This window comes from Pseudopipra pipra, chromosome 3 (genome assembly GCF_036250125.1).
Source record: "Pseudopipra pipra isolate bDixPip1 chromosome 3, bDixPip1.hap1, whole genome shotgun sequence".
Taxonomy (NCBI): Eukaryota; Metazoa; Chordata; class Aves; order Passeriformes; family Pipridae; genus Pseudopipra; species Pseudopipra pipra.
The window spans coordinates 44,764,118-44,786,553 of NC_087551.1; the positions used below are offsets into that span (position 1 = coordinate 44,764,118).

The 22,436-nt window shown below is 40.6% G+C and overlaps 1 protein-coding gene across 2 annotated transcripts; it reads right to left on the reverse strand.

Moving 5' to 3' along the window:
- Positions 1-2,139: 2,139 nt before the first annotated feature.
- On the reverse strand, positions 2,140-8,875 carry CCR6 (C-C motif chemokine receptor 6). 2 transcript variants are annotated; one of them, XM_064651273.1, is made up of 4 exons: positions 8,800-8,875; positions 7,114-7,211; positions 3,971-4,043; positions 2,140-3,234 (listed from the first exon to the last, which is right to left on the reverse strand). In XM_064651273.1, exons 3-4 carry the CDS (start codon positions 3,977-3,979, stop codon positions 2,140-2,142), a joined length of 1,104 nt encoding a protein of 367 aa, XP_064507343.1. In that variant the 5' UTR covers positions 3,980-4,043; positions 7,114-7,211; positions 8,800-8,875. The 2 variants fall into 2 exon arrangements, with proteins under 2 accessions (XP_064507343.1, XP_064507344.1); XM_064651274.1 differs by lacking the exons at positions 7,114-7,211; positions 8,800-8,875 and having other exon boundaries at positions 3,971-4,051.
- Between the last annotated feature and the right edge of the window lie 13,561 nt (positions 8,876-22,436).

The window sequence follows — 22,436 nt, forward strand, 5'->3', positions numbered from 1 at the left end:
CATTTCCCCCACACACAATCCAGCATCCGGGAGGTTGCACCTGCTCCCGCCTGAGGCAGATGTTCCACCATCACTTTCAATTTGCCTGGGTCCCTCACAGTTACCAGGGGCTGGTGACCTGTGAGGCAGCTAGGTCAGAGACCCCTCTCTCTGGGGAAGGCCCTGGTCTGTGGGACCAAGCTTTCCTCTCTTCCCCTGCCTCCCTCACCCCTGAAGGAGGATGATCTTTCAGCCAGGAAACAATTCACAAAGGTTATGGCACGCTTGCCCTGCCCTCTCCCGTGTTCTGTCAGCAAGCCTCCTCTGGTGGGACAGGGACAATGACAGGTCAGCGACTGCCTCTTGGCTGCTGCCTTACCCTTTAACCTCACTGGAGCAGGGCTTGGGTTGCTCAGTGGATAAAGGCCAACGCGGGCATGGAAGTAGGACTGCAGGAGGTGGGGAATATGCTTTTGAGCCTTGCAAGGTTTTGCCCAGGATCTGCCATAGTTCCTTCAGCCCTGGACTTCCTGCTCTAAGGCACAATCCCTCAGGCAGTCTCAGATGGACAGATGCTGCACCATTCAGATATGAGAGATTTTGTACTAAATAAGAGAATGTTTCATGGCAATACATGTAGAAAGAAACTCTTAAATCTGAGGCAATTTTTCTCTTTTCAGTTACATATTTTATTTGTTGAATTCTCTTCCAGAAAATCATAATTTCTATGTACACAAAATACATGCACATGTAATTACATAATTTTCTATTATACTTTTGCCTAAATTGCTATTTGGTAATGACAAATTTATGCAATTTTTATCGTATCTGGCTCTGATATTTAAAAACCTCGCACTACAGTGGAAAGAAGGATGGCTTGCAGCAGCCAAAGCAGTACTAGCTTTGTGTACCACATCAATGTGTTTCCTCAATGGATCTTGATCCTCTTCTGTCCTCTAATCCTGACCCCATGTCGTTCACCTTCTGCTCCTATCTACCTCACTATCCCACCATGACTGCTACAGTGTGGTGAAGCTCACTCAATGAGCAAAAGATCAACTAAGATCCACTTAGGATTTGCTGAAAAGTCATGTCTGGATAAAAATAATTGCATTCATTATATTCATAAATATTCCTATATTCATAGTGATTCATATGCATATATATGCATATTTGAGCTAGTAAATCTATTCCCGAGGAAACTTTGCTAACAGTAGCTAAATACAAAGAAATTAATCGTATTTTGTTCCAACAAAAAGTGTTGGAATAGTTGCAGTTCCAGACAGTTTGCCACATTAGAAAGATACAACTTTTCACAAAGAGGCATTTGCCAGATTATCAGCTTTGTTAGATTGTAGCACCTCCTGTGCCAAACAAAGAGAAGAAACTCTTAAGCAAAACTCCATTCTCTGTTCAGAAGATGTATCAGGAGATGTCAGAAAACCTTTCTGATGGTATTTCGGTATTCTCTTTAAATAATAATTTTCTTTTTTTTTCTAATATTCTCTTTAGAAGATGTGTCACTGTTGGCTTTGAACAGCCTCAGCCTTAATATAGGCAAGTCCTGATGAGCAGGTGGAGTATAGAACTGGCCAAACATTTACAAGAACAAACACTTAAGCCCAGCTCTGTCAGCAGCCTTGAGCCTCTTTCTTAATTTCTCTGTTTTCCTTGCCCTGCTTTGCTCAAAATGGGTTAGTATTGTCACAAATGACTTGTCTGCAATATAAGTGCAGTGGAGACTTACACTTAAATAGGATTTACAGGTAGAAGTAATTAACAGATATAAATGTAAGAATGAGCCTGGACATAACCTTATTCATTTACTTATTACTCTGGGGACATTTCAGTGTTGCAGGACAGATGAGATGCAATTTTCCCTTACAAAATGAGGAAGCTTCCTCTGTAAACTTCACTTACCCTAAAATTCTAAGAGGATGTACTTCAGAAGAGCATTAAGAGAAGTGAATAAGATTTCAGTTTTACACAGAACAGTGTTATTCTTTTATCTTAATTGGTTTCCTGAAAGGAGTTGTAGATCATGGAAGGTCCCTTATAAGCACAGAGAAGCTCAAATGACTTGCTGTCACATGCACAGTGACACTGGTTTGGCTTACTCAGTGAGAAGAGTCCTTCAGTAATAATGTTGTTCAAAGTCTGTTATATAGTAAAAGAAGATCCAGTGTCAGTCAGAATTTCACTGGTCTGTCTTGAATGATAAGTATCAGAGCTTGTCTTTGAACTACGTTTATTGTATTTCTTGTACCTCTTGCACCATAGGTCCTTCATTAGCTTCACAAAATAACTTCTGAACTTCACTCCAATAAATGCGTAGAGCACAGGGTTCACACAACAGTGTAAAAATGCTATGACTTCAGTAGTGTATTTTGCATAAGCCAATATGTTGTCATTTTCACAAGATTTGTCTATCTTCCCCATGTTTACAGCTGTCACAAGAAGAATAATGTTATAAGGTACCTGGCAAACTAGAAAAACAGCTACAATTAATATGATCACACGGATTGCTTTGTTTCTTTTGGAATTCTGAGCTTGTTGCAAGGATTTGACAATGAAGGTGTAGCAAAAAAACATGAATATGAAAGGTATAAAAAATCCAAATCCAACTTGTAACCACAACAGCAATGATTTCAGCATTTTGCTTTCAGACTTTTTGTCAAATCTGTGATCACAAATCTCTTTGGTTTCGTTGATGGAGAAAGTGTAACTTTCACTGTAAATAAAAGAGGAACTAGAGACTAAAATGGACGATACCCACACAGCCAAACAAATGAGTTTACTATATGCGAGTGTTCTTGCCCTGAGTTTAAATGACTTTGTAGCCTGTACGATAGCAATGTACCGGTCCACGCTGATAAAGGCCAAAAGCAGCATGCCACAGCTGAAGTTGATTGCATAGATACCTCGAGCAATTTTGCAAATGAAATCACCGAAAATCCATTCATTAGCAGCATAATTCACTGCCCACAGTGGAAGAGTGAGAACAAACAGTATGTCTGCTATGGCCATGTTGAAGAGGTACACATCCGTCATGGACTTGGTTCTTTCATATAAAGCAAAGGTCATCACTACGAAGATGTTACCAACGAGGCCAATGATACAAATCAATGAATATGCAACTGGCAGAAATGCTTTTGTGAAGTTCCTGACTCCCAGCTTAGAACAAGGTTGCATGATTAGAGAACCATAGTCTGAATAGTCTGGATAATTGGGATAATCTGTGGTACCAAGGTCTGTCTGTAAAAAAGGAGATCAACAGTTATTAGATGAAGATATTAATCTTTAATTCTTATATAGTAGAAACACAATAGATGACCAACCACACACCACAATTACAAATGCATTTAATGCTGCAGAGGAGACTTGTAAGAACTGTCTAGGACATTTCATAAACTCGTACTTAAAATATGAATGTGGAAGTAATCTTTTTGGATGTCCCAAAGGTCTCCATATTTAAATATATTATGCAGAAAGGACTAGTCTGCTGTCACAAAACTCACAGAAGACTCCAGAGTGTAAAAGTCTGAAGTTGAAGTAGGGGTCTAGTCTTCCTTTACCATCAAGGAAGTGGAAAAGACCTTTCTAGCATGTTATTCACATCACACTAATGTAGCTTGACTAAATCAAGCCCAAAAATGAGTACTTCTCTCTACTCAGCTAGAAAGGCAATCCAGGATAACTAGCCTGAGACAGAGTCACCTGCACTACAAACACCAAACCTGTAGTTACATTAAAAGTGTGCAAATCCAATAAACAGTGGTCTTTGACAGTGAACTCTGCTGCCAGAACCCTCTTCGGCTTATCACTCCTGAAACATCCTGAAATTAGGATGTTTGGATCTGCAGTCTCAAAGAACTGGGATTTCCAGATTCATTGCTTTATTGATGTTTGGATCTGCAGTCTCAAAGAACTGGGATTTCCAGATTCATTGCTTTATTGATGTACTAATACAGTTTATCAATTAAGTGCTTACAAAATTCATTTTGGCAGTACACTTCGCAGAAAAATATGTTGAGAAGAACTTCAAAATACTTTCCCAAGGGTTTCTGAAAACAAAATGAAATAGATTGGATTGGTAAACCAGCACAAGAAATGTGAACAAGTAAAAAAAACACAATTGAAAATAAATCATTTAATCTAAACAGAATCTCATCACTTCAACTATATCAACAATTCACAAGAGCATCTCGGCAAATAACACATCTCTGCAGCAGAAGGTACAATTTTAGAAAATAGATTGTTTATATCGGTACCATTAAGAGCACAATCTTATACACTGAATGTTTATTCATAGGCTAATAAATGATGTATGAGAATATGTGACTCTTACTTCACATTGAATTTGCACCACAACAAATTAGAGTAAATTAAATTTTACATTCAGAAATTCTGTGTGACAATGGCAATCAGTGTACTGAGGGAAATATGGAACAAATAAACAGCACTACCTTAGTATGCTTCATAACAGTAATATAAGACTGACTCTTTTTTTTCCACTCTGGCATTTTATCAGTGCATCTCAGCACTTTTAATATCACATTAGAGTGCCAGAATGATATCTTCCTATAGTGTAGAAGATAGTACACAATGGACGAACAGACTGAGCACTAGTGTTTTGTCTTTGTTTGGTGCACAGATTTAGAGTGCAGTGTTCAGTGTGCAGTGTTGTATACTGCACTCTATGAAAATAATTTGTTTTCTCTGTTATCACTGTGATGCCTAACTATTTTACAAATGTTAATTAATTTACACAACACCTTGTGGTGAGGAGGTATTACTACATTTATTTACAAGGAAAGAACCTGAGCACTGAGTCATTAGAATATAAGTATCTACTTGAGATGTTCAGTTTGAGACACCTACCGCTCTCAGCATCACTTTTAAGAGTGCTTAGAATTACGAAGGCCTTCAGTTGTGTTAAGAGTTAAATTCATTGACTGGTTGCATGCAAGCTCAAACTTCTGCAAATCAGATCAGACTCTAAAGTCACAGAAAAATAAAACGGGGAACATGCCATTGGTGACCACATGTGCAAAGGTGGGCTTAAATGACTTGTTCGACCTCATGCAGGAACCCATGGGCAGGAGATTTAATTCCTCAGCATTCCCCTGCATGAGTTCAGTCCTTCTGTTTTTTGCATCAGTTGCTCCGTGAGAACTGCACCTATCAGCAATGAAGTAGTTTCAAGGACTGGATGACATGAGGTCCCATGCTAAGGTTGTAAATGGCAGTTTTATCTAGAGTTTGTCTGCTTTTTGCTAAGCTGTGCTACTAATTAGTAAGAGCACATGGGTCAACTTTAAGTCTAGACAAGTAAAACTTTCCTGGTTGGGAATTACCTAATTTTGAAAGAGAGAGAGAGACAGATAATCTGTGAAAATGGGACAGATGAAGTCCAGATATAACTGGGAAGTTGCAGGAGGGAAAGGACAGAACACTCCCCAAAAACATAATGAGAATGACTCATGTGGGGATGCTGGCTTACAACAGAGGGCTGCAGATATACTACATATACTACACAATGTTGCTAAGGCATTGCAGCTTCTCTGAATTTCCTGCCCTTTAGACAAATCTTTAACCACCTCTCCAGCTTCCTCTGCTGGCTTTTGGAAACTGATTTTTAGAAGCTGCAGGAATATGACAGCCTGAAAGTACTTGAACACCTTCTGAAACAAATTTTAAACAACTTAAGGTGTCTCTCAGACTTACAGAGATGTAAAAGGCAAGCGGGTTAAGTTTTGAAGTTCACCTGGGGCTGTGGTCCTCTAGCCCATCTCTGCACGACTCTAGTCACCATCTGCTGCTTTACACTCTCTGATCGCATCCAGCCAGACAGTGACCTTGCACTTAGCTGCAACTGCAGTAACTCTTCAGTTAGACAGCACTTAAGGGGTACCTGTCTAGGTTATCATTTTAGAAACTGTTATTTAATTGTTGCAAGAAAAACACCATTCTAGGTATCTGCCATTCATATCTTTTTGAGACCTACATGGTTAAAATATACAAAGAGAGCCTGACAGCATATCTTCTCTGTAAAAGTCACTTTTCATTCCACTTAGACAAAGTCACTCCCAAACATTAGGATAACGTATAGAAGGAAGATTACTGGTTGAAGGCATTTAGAAGAAAGTGAGCACAGGTGTTTTCTGCAGCCTACAAGGAGGGCTAAGAAGGGAGATCTCTTCAGATTAGAACCAAGAAAAGGCTGTTTAGTTCTCAGAAGAGCTCAGCAGAGAGCCTATAGGGAACAGCAACTATTCATTACAGGAGAGCTGCATAGTCTCCCTGGCTCTACAGGAATTCACAAAGGCACCACCAGCCACACATTTATTCAGAAAATTACTTCCACTGTCCAGCAAAAGATTCCTGAGGATGGTTGGTATGAGGGTAGTAGCAAAGGACTCAAACTGAAATCAGAATTGCAGAGATCAGATTCAGACTTGATTTAAATCTATTGAGCTGACTTCCTTTTTTGAATTTGAAATGGCATCCACTGAAGTTATGAAGAAGATGCACTGGCTACTGAGAAAGTTGAATCAGAATTCTTATAAACACAATTTTCTTTTCGACTTAAATATTTCTAACACTCAGTAAGCACCTTTATAATTTATAATCTGCATATTTATGTCTTTATTTAGCCTTAATGTCTTAGGTATATATAAAAAAATAGATTTCCATGTATGTATGGTGTTGTGTGTGTTCTAACATCACTTATTTACTACATATGGGCAAATGTCTAGGCATGTGCCCTCAAAAACACTTATGTTCTTAATATTAAATATATAAGCCTTGCATTTTTTAGCTTACTTTTTTCCCACTTTATCCACATTATCACATTTCTTTTTATTTTGAAAGCAGTATGCGAGTACTCAAAGGTAAGACTAAACCACAGTCTTAAGAATTATTTAAAATATTATTTGAATTATACAAGCAAAATACAACAAATAAAGACAGACACAACAAAATAGAAATTTTTCTATGAGGAAAAAAATTCAGTCAACAAGTACTTTTAAGAATAGTTCACCTTTGTAAGTACAATCCTACTTACATGTTCACTTTACTGCATTCATAACACATGTGTGCATTATGTATTACCTATTTTATTTTAGTACTTACCAGAAAAAAAATTGTCTCTAGGTCAGGTGAAAGAGGATATATGATTCTGTTACATTCTATTGTGGCTGCCCCAGGCACATTTACCATCAACCTCAACACTTTAATTTGAAAAACAAGAAATAACAGCATTAGTTAAAGGTACAGAGTTAAACTGAAATAATCATCACTCCCTTCTGACAAGCAATAAGAATAACCTGCTTTTTTATGTAAAAGAAAATAGTTCCATGCTGAAAACGTGCAAGCTGGAGGCAAATATTTTATTAATTTTTTAATTAGGCTACCTATGTAATGATATTATTTTTAAAATAATCAAGCTAGAATTAGAATCATAAAAAGTAGGATGTTAATTGCCACTGTGCTCAGAACACATCCTGAATAATGACCTGTTTTTGTAAAGGGTGGACTAATTGTTATGCAGATAAGTAGTTTCAAAATTAATCATTTAAATCAACAAGATCGCTTAGAGTAAAACCGTGAAACTGAGAAAAGTAATAATTACCAAATTGATTCATAACTGTTTTAGAAGAAAAAATAGTAATCTGTTATATATCAAGGTGCACATAATCCAAATTTTTGGCCTGAACTGCTAACGCAAAATGTAAATGCCCAGGTGAAGTAAAATGCAATCCTATTTGCCTGTATGGCACAAACATTTGCTGTTTGTGTGCATGTTGCTCAGGTCTGCTGTCAAAGTTAATAGTAACTAGACATGAAAATATTTCATTTCATGAATCCTGAATTTTAAAACATATACATAGTTCTTTTCCAGACCTTGGTTTCTGATGGCGACTTAGATGTTTGCATTGCGAGGAGAGGAAGAAAAGAAAAAAAAATAGCAAAAAACCCCCTTCAAACTCCTTATTTATTTTAGAAATTGTGTTTGTGATCCTATTAGAGACACCAGATGGCATAAATACAGACAATCTTGTAAGATTGTAAGCTATGATTAAATTAATAGAATACTGGACCTAAAGAAATGCAGGTTGATAGATGTTCTGCTCACTCATCTTCTTTTCAAAACCGAGCATATCACAATAGCAGTGGCTCCCTAGAAGCTTAAGTATGGTGCTGCTTTCCACTGACCATACCCAGTGAATGAACCTTAAGGACCCTTCAAGTTCTTCTTTCTCATAACTTTGGGAGTGAACAGATGGATCTATGTCTTGCAAAGCAAACTTCATTACACAAAGACAAACCTAAGCCATGGCAGTCATGTAACTAGTAAATGAGTAATAGAAGTCGAAAAATCTCTTTCTATTTCAAAAACATATGTCACTTCAAATCATCAAGTCTATGATGACTTTAATCCATATTCAAACAAGCACTTCTACTGCTAGTAACAGCTTGCAACATCTCTCTCAGACAACAACCTACTTTTGGATTACCATCAGATTAGTCTGCAAAGCAGCAGAATATTATCAACAATGTTTCATGGAATGGGAGTCATCAAAATATAAATCAGAACTTTAATAGCTAATCAAAAGATAAATCAGAGTTTTAGCTTATCCATTACAAAAACTATTACTCATCTTGTTCCATATTCAGGTGTTTTCTAGTTTAAATGTATCCTGTGTTTTTACTCTGCAATATATTCAATATCCATCATGAATAACAGTCTTTCAGAAGACGAAAAATTCACCATTTGGTGAGTGCCAAAATTAATACAAGGTAACTAGTCACACTTACGTTCTCAACACATTTTCTTTTAATCCAGTTACGAAGTCCAGCCAGCCTTCTTTACAGATGCTTTGTGCTTCACCTTCACACTGTGGCAAGTGGAAGGAGTTTTTTCTCTTTAACACAACTATTTGATAATCTGCATGTTATGCAAATGAAGCCCTCACATGTAGCTAGGTTTTGTTCATATGTTAGAGCTCAGAAAGGAAACCTAGTCTCATTTAGCTAATATGGTTATTGTGGTTTCTCAAGTCTCACCACATGTCAGTTTTTTGCCACCACTAATTAAGGAAAGAAAATATCTAAAGATAAGGAAAACAAAATCATTGTCTGAGTTATTCCAGAATCCACATGTTTCTTCTGGAATGACTCAGTAGGTTGCCTTTTTTGAGTCTAAAACAAAGGCAGCATGCTCCCTACATGCTGTTCCATCCTGCTTTCATGTTCCTTTGGTTAAATTTAGATCAGTCTAATCTCACTCAAAAATCTGGCCTCAGCTGAGGTTCTGATCTCTTCATCGTTACTTTGGACTATACAACGTAAACTATGTATTTACATTCAAGTTGTTTACGTTACCTACTTAATTTTTTTAACATGACCATCCTACATTGTCAGTATATATTTTTTCATTAATTCTATGAAACTTGCCTTCTTTTTGTTTGCATCTGGCTTTTCACTCCCTGACAAACATGTCAAAACCCTGTCTGGTTTTGGTAGTTCTGTATTTAGTTTTTTGTTCTCCCTATTTCTTCCCCTTTCTTTGTTCAGCTTTTCTAGATTTGTCTTATTACCATCTCCTGTCATCTTCATATTTTTTTTCCAGCATACATGTTGTAGCATCACTCCCTTGCTTCCCCTTTGATCTTTTTGGTTCCCATTTTCAACCTCCCTTCTACCTGATTCCATTATCCTCTTGTGTGCAGCCCTCCTCATAATACACATTATGAGGTGTCAGTGACTGATATCCATCCCACATTGACTAGCATCCATCAAAGTTGTACTTACTCAATCACCTCTGTCAAACATTTTAGAGAAGACAGAGCCCTCCTAAAGACCTTCTATAGGGTTTTTTTTCCCACAGGAGCAGATAGAGCTCAGGAGGTTAAATGGATAGTGGTTGTAAAGAGAGCACTTGGGAAGGAGAGGGCCTGCATAATCAGTGCTTAGGTCTCACCTCTAGCCCAAGATATGATTGCATTTGTAAGACAATCACAATCCATCAGTTTTCTTCCGCCAACGCACTTGCTATTTAATTTGAAAATGAAGGGAAAGTAAAAAAAATGAATGGGAAACAGTTTGCTGGTCATGGTCAAGATTCAGAGGTGATTTCTTGTCAGACTAAACATGGAATTTTTGAAGAAGGAGAACAGTCAGAGCACTCCTCTGCTTCACTGCAGAATCACTTAAAAACAGCCCAGCTTGTAGCTGGCCTGACTTCCAGAAAGAAGCAAAAAGAGCAGTAAGTGTATCCTTCCACTGATAATCACTGAATTCAGAATAACTGGTTAAAGATATTTTATTCTCTTAGAGAAAATGCTGATAAACCAAAGTTTCAAACAAAAAATAGTCATATTTTTGATGGAAATTGTTATAGCAAAAATGCCAGTTTATAAAATGCACCAAAATGCCGAGCTGAGTTATTATATGGTTGTTTATGTTTTATTCTCTTCTGCAGTCTGAGCTTATCAATCAGATTAGGTTTCCCAGCTTTGGACAGAGAAAGTAGACAGTGAGTAAAGTCATTCCATGGTTTAAGGTCTCACAGGAGCTTGCACAAGAAAAGGATTGGAATTCACAAGAAACAACAACTCCCATGAGACATAAGACCAGGTTTTTCCAATTAACACATTTCAATTTTTCATTAAAATGTTTCTGGGATAGCTAAAGGCATTCTGAAGGAAAAATCTGTTTTATTGAAATCATGGGTTTTTACTTTAAGAAACAACTTTTATCTGCATCTGGTCTGTTTCCTACAGATAACCCTTCAGCTGCTTGTGTTAAAGAGGTTTAAGAACCATTTCCAGTGAAAGCATATCCCAAGGTTATGCCAGAAAGCAATGAACCTCTATAGTGATTAACGGAATGATACAAACCCTGTACTGCCAAGGGCCAATTGAATGAATATGCCAGGCTGTAACCTCGCTTATCTACTTTCTCTGCCCACAAGAAATTGTTTTATAGAGCAGAAAATGCATGTTTGTTCCTGAAAACCCAAGAATGAACGCATAACACAAGTCACAGTCCCTTATTTTGCACTACCCGAGCAATGATTTGCATACAACTGTACATCACCCAGACATTTTCTTTTCTCCAAGAAGATTGCTCTCATTGTAAATGTCCTTTCTGAGGGGAAAAGTGGTTCCATTCCTGTTTATTCCCAGCCCAGTGAAGATCTATATTTCAGAAGTACCTAGTACAATATTCCTTGATCCCATCTAGGTCAATGAATCCATGAAACCAAGTCCATGTTACTGCAAGATTTACACAATTTGGCAAAATGAGACCAAGCTTAACACAGCAGCTACACTGAAAATCTTAAAATCAGACTCTTGCTAAAGTAGATCTAAATTTTTTTTCAAATTAAGTATACCGGAACAAAGAAGACAAAATATTGCAAAATATTTCCAAATAACTGTTGCTTTCTGAAGTCAATGGTCTAGTGCAAGAAAGTTCTGCTGAATTGTCTGCCAGAGTATGACTCATTTACATTAGGCTGTAGAGGACAAGTGAATTTCCATTTCAGAAATGCTGCAAACACAAGGCAAAGATACAAGCAGAATTAAGTATGCAGTTGCTGAAATAATTTCTATGGTTTTGATCCTATAGTCAGACCATACCCACTGCAGTAATATTTTTTTCTTGCTTACTCAATCACTCTGTTTCATGTCTCATTGAAATAACTACCAAAGTAGTTTCTCAAAGCCTGTCATCAGTCTGTACTCCCAAGCATTTACATTTTAACCTGAGAACATTGAATTCATTGACCTCATTTCTTTTTAAAGTTGTACTTTCTTTATATGACTATTTTTACAAGAGACCCCCACCATGGAATGTCCCAGTCCCATCTCTCTTGCAGTAAGCTTCATGGCCTAAGAGTTAAAAGACAGTTTAAAAGGTGCTTGCATAGCTAATGATGCAATTGGTTGCTTAGTACGGAAATGTTAGGGCATCTGGGATCCTGGCTCCCACTTAAAACCACAAATGATGAAATGGAAGAATGAAATTTGAACTTTTGTCTGCATAGTATGCAGTTGCTACCTTGGCTGGATACAGATCAGAGATGGCCAGAGAGTGCTTTTCAGCACATGGACTGTGATTTTACAAATTGTAAAGGTGAACGGGAGGTGTTGTCTGACCACTTCAATGAGACAATGATTTGTCTCATTTTACTTCTATACCATAGTGTAGGCTGTAACCGCTAACCACACCAATGACCTGAGGCTACTCAGAGAAAAACTGCCACAGGAGATTGTTCTGCAAGGAGGAAAATCTGCTTCCACGTCTTCTGCACAGCAGAAATTACTATTCCTAAAGTTACCACGGAGATGCCACTTGTGCGTGCTGGTGTAGGAAGGAAGTTGTGTCCTAATCACAGATCCTCTCTCTGGTCGGATGTTGATTAGTGAGATAATCAAGCACATGTTTAAAACATTTTGTTTTTAATAAGCTTTAAATGTTTTGGGCACTTAATTCATACTGCAGAAGAGTTGTACCTTGGTTCCTTAAGAGAGTTGAAAATACCCATGCATTTCTGTGTGGATTAGGAGGGAAAGGAAGCGCACACTGGGGTGTTGTGCCAAGCAGATGACAGGGAGAGTGATTGCTGGCACAGAACCTTTTGCTGTACACAGCTAACATATCTCTCTGAATTCATAGTGCAGCAGATAGTTAACTTTTCACTTCCCTTCTAAAAGTGGGCAGCTGCTGTTATCGTTTGATCTCTAGGTCTTTATGCATGCAGTCACTTACTGGTGGTTTGTGCTTTGAAAAAATTGATTTTTCCGCTGTGATTTTAGAGGTGGTAAAAAAAAGTAAAAAAAAAAAAAGTAGCAGGGAGCACATTACTGATCATTTCCTCACGGGAGCAGCAATTTGGCAGTTGCTGTTGATTAGTTCTGTGCTGCTCAGAGAATGCAAGCATGTCCTTACATCTCACTTCTGAGAGATGATGGTTTTGTTTCCATAAATATAATCTAGCCCACACTAAGAGAGGAACTTGCTAATGCTGTGGGGCAGATATGTCCGAGAACCAAGCAGCACAGCTAAATCTACTGAAATAATACTATAGGCCAAGAGCCTGAATAGTGAAGAACAGTAGATGATTAGCCCAAGCAGGTATAAATCTCCTGCCAGGCAGCACCAATAGCACAAAGGGACTGATCAATCAGTTCAACAGATCATTTCTGGCATTGATTTGAACTTCACAGCTGTGTGGTGGGTTGACTCTGGCTAGCTAACAAGTGCCCACCAAAGCCACTCTATGATTCCCCTCCTCAGCTGGACAGGGGAAAGAAAATATAAGGAAAGGCTCATGAGTTGAGATACAGACAAGGAGATACACTGATTACTACTGAATTTATTACCAATCAAAATCAGAGTAGGGTAATGATAAGTAAAACATATCTTACAAACACCTCCCCCCACCACTCCCTTCTTCCAGAGCTTAACTTTATTCCCAATTCTCTATCTCCTCCCCCTTAGTGGTGTAGGGAAAAGCAATCATGGTCAGTTCATCACAGGTTGTTTCTACCGCTGCTTCCTTCTCAGGGAGAGGACTCCTGTGGTCTATCTATGAAATTCTCCAGCATAAATCCTTCCCACGGGCTGCAATTCTTCATGAACTGCTTCAAAGGGGGTTCCTTCCACACGGTGCAGTACCTCAGGAACTGGTTGCTCCAGTGTGGGTCCCGCATGGGGTCACAAGTCCTGCCAGCAAACGTGCTACAGAGGGAGCTCCTCTCTCCACAGGGCCACAGGTCCTGCAAGGAGTGTGCTCAAGTGCAGGCTTCCCACAGTGTCACAGCCTCCTTCAGGTATCCAACTGCTCTGTTGTGGGGTCCTCCAGGGGCAGCAGGTGGATCTCTGCTCCACCATGGGCCTCCATGGGCTGCAGGGGCACATCCTGCCTCACCATGGTCTGCACCACAGGCTGCAGGGGAATTTCTGCTCCAGCACCTGGAGTACCTTCTCCCCCTCCTTCTTCCATGACCTGGGTGTCTGCAGAGCTGTTTCTCTCATATGTTCTTGTTCCTATCTTCTTTGTCTGCAGTGGCTCTTGTGAAGGTTTTTTTCTCCGCTTCTTAGCTGTGTTATCCCAAAGGCTTTACCACAATCACTGCTAGGCTTGGCCTTGACCAGTGGCGTGTCTGTGTTGGAGCCATCTGGCATTGGTTCTGTTGGATACAGAGGAAGCTGTAGCACCCCCACTACCAAAACCTTGCCACACAAACCCAATACAACCTGGAAAAGCAGAAATTTTGTTACAGCTCTTAGCCTTCTCAAGGAAACTTCTCCATCTGCAGCAAGCCAAGACTTTTTAACAGATCTCTCAGTGTTTCTTCCTTACCCAGTGCAAAGCTATGCCAGATAGTTCAGGTGGCAGACTCAGTACAGCCCCCAAAGTATCCATTTATCTTACTGTAAGTTATTTTGATGTCTGTGGCACCTTACTCATCTTTTCATAGTATTGTCCCTGCTCATTGCAGGGGAATTGGACTAGATGACCTTTAAAGGTCCCTTTCAACTCAAACTGTTCCATGATTATATGATTATATGACTGTGTTGTGCAGCATAAACGTGTTCTTTACTGATGGGGAAAGCATGTTTGTCTGGGAGGACTCACTGGATAAAGCTGGCAACTGTTAGCTACCCATAGTCCTTTCTCCCCAGAATGTTTTGGTTGCCTCCACCGCCAAGATTTGGGAGAGTAAGCTAGTATTAACCACTCTCTGCTTCACTGCATCTTCCTCCCACTTCATTGACCAGGTTTGGCAGACATCTAAATTTGCACTGGGCCATCACTCATCCCCAGTGGGCTCTTACTACTCTGAAGCTTTAGTGCCTATTCCAGAAATCACCACCTAGGTGATAGCAGGGATGCCCTCATCAGGATCTGCAACTGCCCCCCATGGCTGCTCTCTGTGGCCCCACACAAAGCAGTCTTGGCTCTGTCTGCTTCCTCCTACAAAGAGGGACAAGGAGGAACTGACCTTTACATGCCCCAGCATAGTCCTTCCATTCAGAGGGGACCATCTTACAGATATGTTTTCTTCTCTCACTGTCAAAGTATTCTTTCTGTTCACATTCAACTGACCTCACCAGTCTGTGTTTGGAGACAGGATTAGAACTCAGATGGTAATATTTTGCCCAGCAGTCTTGTTCTTTCATGACTTCACAGACACAATATTGCTTTTCCTATTTCCAAGTTCAGTTTCTCCAAAAATACCTCTGACCATTGCTACCTGAGATGCTGAGGTGAGACCTGGCCCAGCTAGTCATGTCTCTTTACCTGCTGTCAGTCGTAGCAGCAGAGATGTTGCTCCTCTGCACCTTTTGTTCATTCATCTCAAGCATATCTGCTCCCTGTTCAATCCAGAGTGGTAGCACTAAGTATCCTGACTCTTCAGATGCACATCACAAGAACCACTGAGCAGATATTATACCTTAATATTAAGTATAAAAAAATAGAATCCAAAATGATAACTAGGTTCTCAAAGCAACACTGATTACGTGGTGTTTGTGTAATCTGTTCCTTGACTTCTCAACCTCAGTGTAAAGTGAAGTCACGGGCTCAACGTGCCTACAGCTAAACACTGAATCTCATTTAACATTGCAGCACTGACTCTTCAGCCCCTGCTGAATTCGGGAAGGCCTCAGTCTAGTGAGTATGTGGATAGTCTCAAAGGTGATTTTCAATCTGGTTTTAAGAGACCACTGGGCCAACATGTCAGCTCCCATAGGCAACTGATCTCCTGTCCCCTACCTTCTCCTGGGCTCTGAAACCTACCTTTCTCTCCTGGGGACTGTCTTAGCTTGGCAAAACAACTGGAAAGTGTTCATTCTCTTTCTTTGTTGTTTTGTGCTGGTTATTTGGGGTGGTTTTTTATTTTTCAAGTGAGGAATTTCTCCCGTTTTTAGCACACAGAACCAACTCTTTTAGGGGTCAGGCAAAAGCCAGCAAGAAGAGCCCAGACCTTGGTCCTAAATACAGTTAGATCTAGTTTAACTCCCCTGCCTATGCTTGTGGAACAAGGGTTCTTTTTGGTGAGAATTGTAACTCCCATCCACAACCAAGAGGGAAGGTCTCACCCATACAGTTGAGGTTTGTCCACACTAACCCACAGTGACATGTGAACTCTGGAAAGGATCCCCTAAGCCTCATATTGACCTGGTTCTAGAGGTAAGATGATGCCTTCCTGGCAGGACATGATGTGTCATGTGTGCCAGTTGTGCCTGGGTCACTCTGCTGTAACTGGCACATGGAACAACCTGTCCTTCAGGAATGCCCTTCAGCCTGTCCAACAGAAAGAAAATTCTATTACATTGACATCAAGACTGGCATTCACTGCCAAGCCAGGTCTCTGAGAATATCTTCATCACCCAGCTCTACAATGGCGCGTGTTCCTCATGCCCAAGTTCACACAGCAACCTACTGCCAGCCCAGGTGTGTCCAGGGAGTTGTTTTACTTTTTCCATTTTGATATTACAGGTGTTACATGACGCCAACTTTACCTACCGTCTTTTGTGAGGATGGAGGGAAAATTCGCTTCCCTGTCATCAGGGTTTCAGCTTTCATGGCTCCAAAAGAGAAAGATGTCATGCCACTTCACACAGCAAATGCAGACAGCAGGACCAGAGGTGTTCTCCTTCAGATGCTGCCAGACCTGTCCAACCAGCTTGATCCACACCACCTCTGGCTTTAGGCTGGCTTGTACCCTTGTCAGAGAATCCTTGCTGTTAATACTTCAGTGGGGCTAAAACAGGCAAGCAGCTTCCACTAATACAGAATTTTTGCTGCACCTTTTCCAGGGATTTTATGTGATTAACACCATGCCTCAGTTGTGCTGGAGAAAGGGATGGACTCCTATCAGCTGAGCTCGGTCAGAAGGTTCCTGGACATCCTGAAGTGATAATGTGTGGTCTCTTAAAAAATTTAATCAAAAAAAATACAACAAAAGAGCTTGCACTGTGATGCCTCACTTAATAGTATTACTGAAGAGTAACTATGAAAAGAGCTACACTGTAATTACTAGATTTGTGTCCTCTGTTGCTCAGATGCTATTGCCTGATAACCGTGACCTACACCTCAGAATTCTGAAGTTCCCCTGGCTCTACAGAAGTGGAACCAATGGCAGCATTAATGACTCAAAAAACAAATACTTGTTACAGTATGGTATTGCAATAGTAATTTATTTCCTTGCGGGTTTCTTATCATCTGAACTACCTGCGAAGTCTCAGTACTCAGGTAGACACTTCTCAGTGCAAGGAGCTGGTAAGTAAGGGAAAGGTTGAACTTGAAAACCTCTCCTTCTGCTCATATGTGCCACCCTATGAGGGTGAGAGTGAGGCCATGCCATCAGCCAGAGAGAAACCCTCAAGCACACCACATAGATCTTGCCTGGTTAAGCGAAGTGGAAGGTGAATGTGAGGCTGGTCCAGCCTGAGACGAAAGGTGTGTGGAAAAAGCCAGTATTTTTTCAGTTCTCCCTGAAGGCCTTTTTATGACTTTGAAGTAACTTTTCTTAACACTAATTTTCCTTTTCCATCACAGCTAAGTAAAACGAAGACTGTAAAGGCAAGACAGAACATTAAACTGAAAGATTTTTAGAAGCAACAGGAGACTTGTGGTTAAAAGTTATTTTGAGCTCCTGATGAGGAAGATGCCCCCTCACTGAAGGCAGCATGAGGTTTATTCTTAAAATCTCCCCTCTGATTATGCGTTAATTAAAAAGCTGCTGTTTGAATAAAAAAGAACCTTTGCTAGAGTTCAGTTTGCTATAAGCTGTGTACTAAGGGTGCTTTGTTTTGGAGAGGGCTAAGTTTTGATGAAGTTGAAATCTTAATATTCTAATAATTGGAAAATACGAGAATCAGACTTGTTTCTCTTAATAGTCATAAATGCAGAGATTTCTCACTGCCTACAACTTTATCTTGTTATATCTGAGGTGACAACATCCTACTTTAAACGTCTTTCATCTTCTCTTTCTGCACTCCTGCAAGGCCCAGGGTGGTTTTCAGTCTGTGTTAGAGTACCTTAGCACCCAACTCACATTATGGCTTTGAAGCTCTTTTTGACAGCACTTTCTTTCTGGGACAGTTGCCAACCTGCTTTCTCAAGAAGGAACTCTTTTGTCCCTATACCATTCAAATGCTTTGAAATTCAGACTAGAGTTTGAAGCACCATCCCCACTCCAGGACATTTAAGCATGCCTCTGGGTGCCCAGTTCTGCCTCACAGCCCCTCCTGAAGGACCTCTCAGTCTGCCTGGTTCCAGCATCTCTTCCCACTACAGAATAGCTTTAATGTACCACCACAAGTGCAGATCTGCATCGTTGAACTACAGTGTTTGTAAGGGGAAAACAACATTTGCTTGATTTGAAGGCAATTCAAGGGGTTTCTTCCAGGTCTCTGCAAAGACAAGTAGATATATTAGTGAGGCTTGCTGTCTCTCTCTCCCCTCTAATTTTGCTCTAAAGGCTCAGGTCAACACCAGTATGGATTTTGTTTCCTTCTGAGCAATGACACCGCCATCACCTCAGACCCATCCCAGATTGAAACAGTGGGTCACCTGCAAACCATCTCATTTTCAGCAGAGAGTTGTTGAGTTGTAATGACAGGTCATTGTCTCGGGTCAGGGAGGAAGAAAGTGACTGGACCAGCATGGGAGGGAATCCACACAGACACTGACAGTGCTTGGGGATGTAATGAATTTCATGAGCTGTAGGTTGACAAACTGTCAAATTACAGCAGGTCCATCCACTCACATTTTACAGCTGAGGATGTGACACAGTGAAACACTAAGCAGCTTGGCCAGAGTCACCTGTGAAGCCTGTGGCAGACCTGTGAACATACCTTGGGAGATGCGGGTTAGTGTCACAAGGGCTAGATGGCCCCTTCTTGGAACATGATCATACAAAAGTAATTTCTCTTGGTGCTGTGAGCAGGGTGGCTGGTGGGAGCACAACTGTGTCAGTCAGGTTCACGGTGTCACTCTGCAGAACACAAGTGCCTCTGGGAGCTGAGAAAGAGACGGGATGAGCAGAGGCAATTTAGGGATATTGAGGGTATAGGGGCAACAGAGGGAGAAAGATTCAGTTGGAGGCACAAGGGAATAAAGGAAAGCCAGAAAGGAAACCGAAGAGGAAATAAATCATATACAAAGTGAAGGAGCTTGAAACAATCAGTCAAGGAATTTTTTAAGAAACCATCTTGTGGCTACCTGTGCTGTGCTTAGAGTGTCTGAGTTCCCAGTTTGACAGGCCTCAGGAGTAAAGAATGAAGAGGGCTTCTGTGAGATAAGAGGTTTTTACCTTTTCACAAACCATCAAACTAACGGGAATGAAGAATAGCCAACCTCCTGCTACACCACTGTACAAATCCGGGGAGCGAGAACAGCTCTGCACTACACAGTCTGAGCATGCCTCATTATACTCCACCAGGACTTCAGTACTGATCCCACACTGCCTCACCACTGACGGTTCAGACTCCAAATATGCAGCAGAGGATCCTCCACTATCCTTCATCCCCCTCCTTTCTATGCCTGACTGAGACCAGATATAAATCTGTGCTTATGTAGTTTTATCTACATGTGCAGTTTTCTGCAGGTAGAGGTTAAGACAAGGGCTTAAGAGGCATCAGTGTCCCTTCACTTACTCACTTCAGTAGGTTTAACATCACAATATTAAATGCCACTCCCCAGTGCAACCTGATGCACAGAGAAGGCACTGCTTTCCCCAGACAGAAAGCTCGGTAGGGAGCATCCTCTTAGCACCTTGCACTCATGGGCAATACCTTGAATGGCAAAATTTCTGCTTTTCCCAAAGCACTGGCAAATTCTATACCACATGAGATTTTTCTGCATTGTCACATTTTTGAGCTGGAGCCTTAAATTCTATGAAAGATCATATTTATTAAAATAAAGATCACAGTTCACTAATGATTATTCCAAATATCTGTGTGCCCCAGGTTGGTAGCAAAAAACAGATTATTGTGGTTTTAGATTAAACCCTCATTTTAAGAACAAAAGCCAGGGGAGGGAAGGGGCAGCTGTACTCAAAAAAGGAGTCTGTCTTTAGCTATGTGTCAGCTTCTCACAGCTCAGCGTCTGAACTCCTGCACTATTGGAACCAAGGAGGGAGAAAATAAGCTCAAATCAATTCTTTTTCCTTGATCTGAATGAACTCTTTTATATGTTTTGCCTGTTGAAAGTTTATTTCAATCCCTTCTCCAACCCCTCAAGGCAGTACAGAGAGGATGAAGTAACAATAAAATGATTCATTAGAATTTGGCTCTACTGTACAGAAAAAAAAAAAAAAGCAGTCAACCTGAGCAAAAGTGCAGTAGGGACAAGTAAATGTATACATGCTATTTATTGTAAAAGACCATACAACTGGACAGTGCTTAGTTTGCTTCCCCTGACCAACAGATCCTTGGTGATCAGTAAGAGCATTGGTATACAACAACATGAGTTTGAACTAAAAAAAAAAAAAAAAAAAGAAGAATGTATCTTAAGTCCATAAGAGCAAACTACATGGGGAGATGAGCAAACAAAAAAAAGCTGTTCTGCAAGATTTCCTGTTCCGTGATGCATGGGTAATTGACCTATATTTGTGACCCCATTTTTCTTTCAGGTTTGTAGCTGTACTGCAGAGACTCTATCCTTTGATTGAAAGTCCGAAGGAGTGCGAATGGCCAATGCTGGGTACAAACTGAGCCTTGAATGAGGTACATGACCTTAAGCCTGAACCAGACCTTAAATGCTGCTCTTCAGCAAAGAAGACATAGAAAGACAAACAGCCTGCTCCCTCAGGCACCTCTTTGTGAACTGCACTCAAACCTGAGCTGCCCAGCACAGCCAGAGCCCAGGGCAGGGTGGGACGGGCTGTTGCTGGCTGTGGTGGTGAACAAGCTGCAGCACAGCAAGAGGACCTTTGTGGTTCTACTCCCACCACATGCTCCAGGGAAGGAAGCACAGCTTCAGTCATCCTTTTGTCAATGCAAAGGGAGTTTCCTGCACCAAGACACCATTCTGGTGCTGGCTGCCAGCACTCTTATTGTTTCAGTCAGTTTTACATAACTTGCTCTCTGCTACCACCCATTGCCTTCTCAGCTTCACTGTTCTTTGAGCTACTCTCAATTCATGCATACGTGCTTGATTTAATTTTCTTTGTACAAACTGGATTAGCTTGGGTTCTTTCAAAGTGGTACTTGGCACTGCAGAAGCCGTTTCTTGCTATGAAGGTGCATGTGATACTTTTACAGGGGAACTGTGCGAATGACCTGATTTTACTACCTTGTATCTGTTGTGGTTTCCACACAGCATTGAGCAATTGAAACGAAACACCTAAAGCTGTTAAGAAATTGAAAAACAACTTACGGCTTCTTTTTAAACTTAGATAGACCCGAGTGTAAGGATCAGCTGCAGTTACTCACACAGGGCACTATTCAACTACTTTTTAAGTCCACATTTTCCAAGAGATTTCTTCAAAGATATAAGGTTTAAAACCTTACAGTACAGTAAATGTTAAATGTTAAATTACCATATTTGCAAATGCTGGCCCTTCTCTGTGGGACAGTTTGCATGTACGTAAACATCTACATCCATAAACTGCCACAAAACTGTTTCTACATGCAAACAAGGTAGTTTGCACACACAGAGGCAGCCAGATTGAGTCTGTCTATCCCCATAAAAACTAATCTCCCATATAAAGGTCTGTTTTGATAGAATCATCAAATAATTTGATTGAAAGGGTTCTCTGGAGGTCCAGCCTCCTGCTCAAAGCAGATCTAACTTCAAAGCTCAGTCAGGTGGGTCTGGGTCTGTCCATTTGAGTTTTTAAAATTTCCAGTGATGGAGAATTCACAATCTCTCCGAGTCCCGGTCTAAGTCCTGGACCATTTTCATGGTGATTTTTTTGAGATTTTATTTCATGTATGCAGGTGGAATTTCTCTCAATGCAATTTGACTGTTCTTTCACTGGGTACCTCTAGGAAGAGTCCAGGTGTCTTCCATATGGCCCATCACGGGCATGGAAGTCCACAGCTTAACCACCCACGTTTACCTCCTCTTCTACAGGGAGAATAGTCCCAGCATTTCACAGATGACATGCTCCAGCCCCATCACCATCCTCCAGCCCCTCCACTGGACTCTATTTTGTTGGCATCTCTTGTACTGGGGGAGCCCAAGCTGAACACAATACTCCAGGAGGGGAACCAACCACTTCCCTCAGTCTACACACTGACTCATGATTCCAGGTTTTCACTTTCCACAGCTGCCCCCAGGCCCTTTTCTGCAAAGCTTCTTTTTATCCAGCCTATCTGCCCTCAATTTGGTTACACAGATGCTTTGAGAGACTTTGGCTAAAGCCAAAGAAAGTTACATCCACTGTTGTCCTCAGAGCCATGATAGAAGGTGATCACATTGGTCA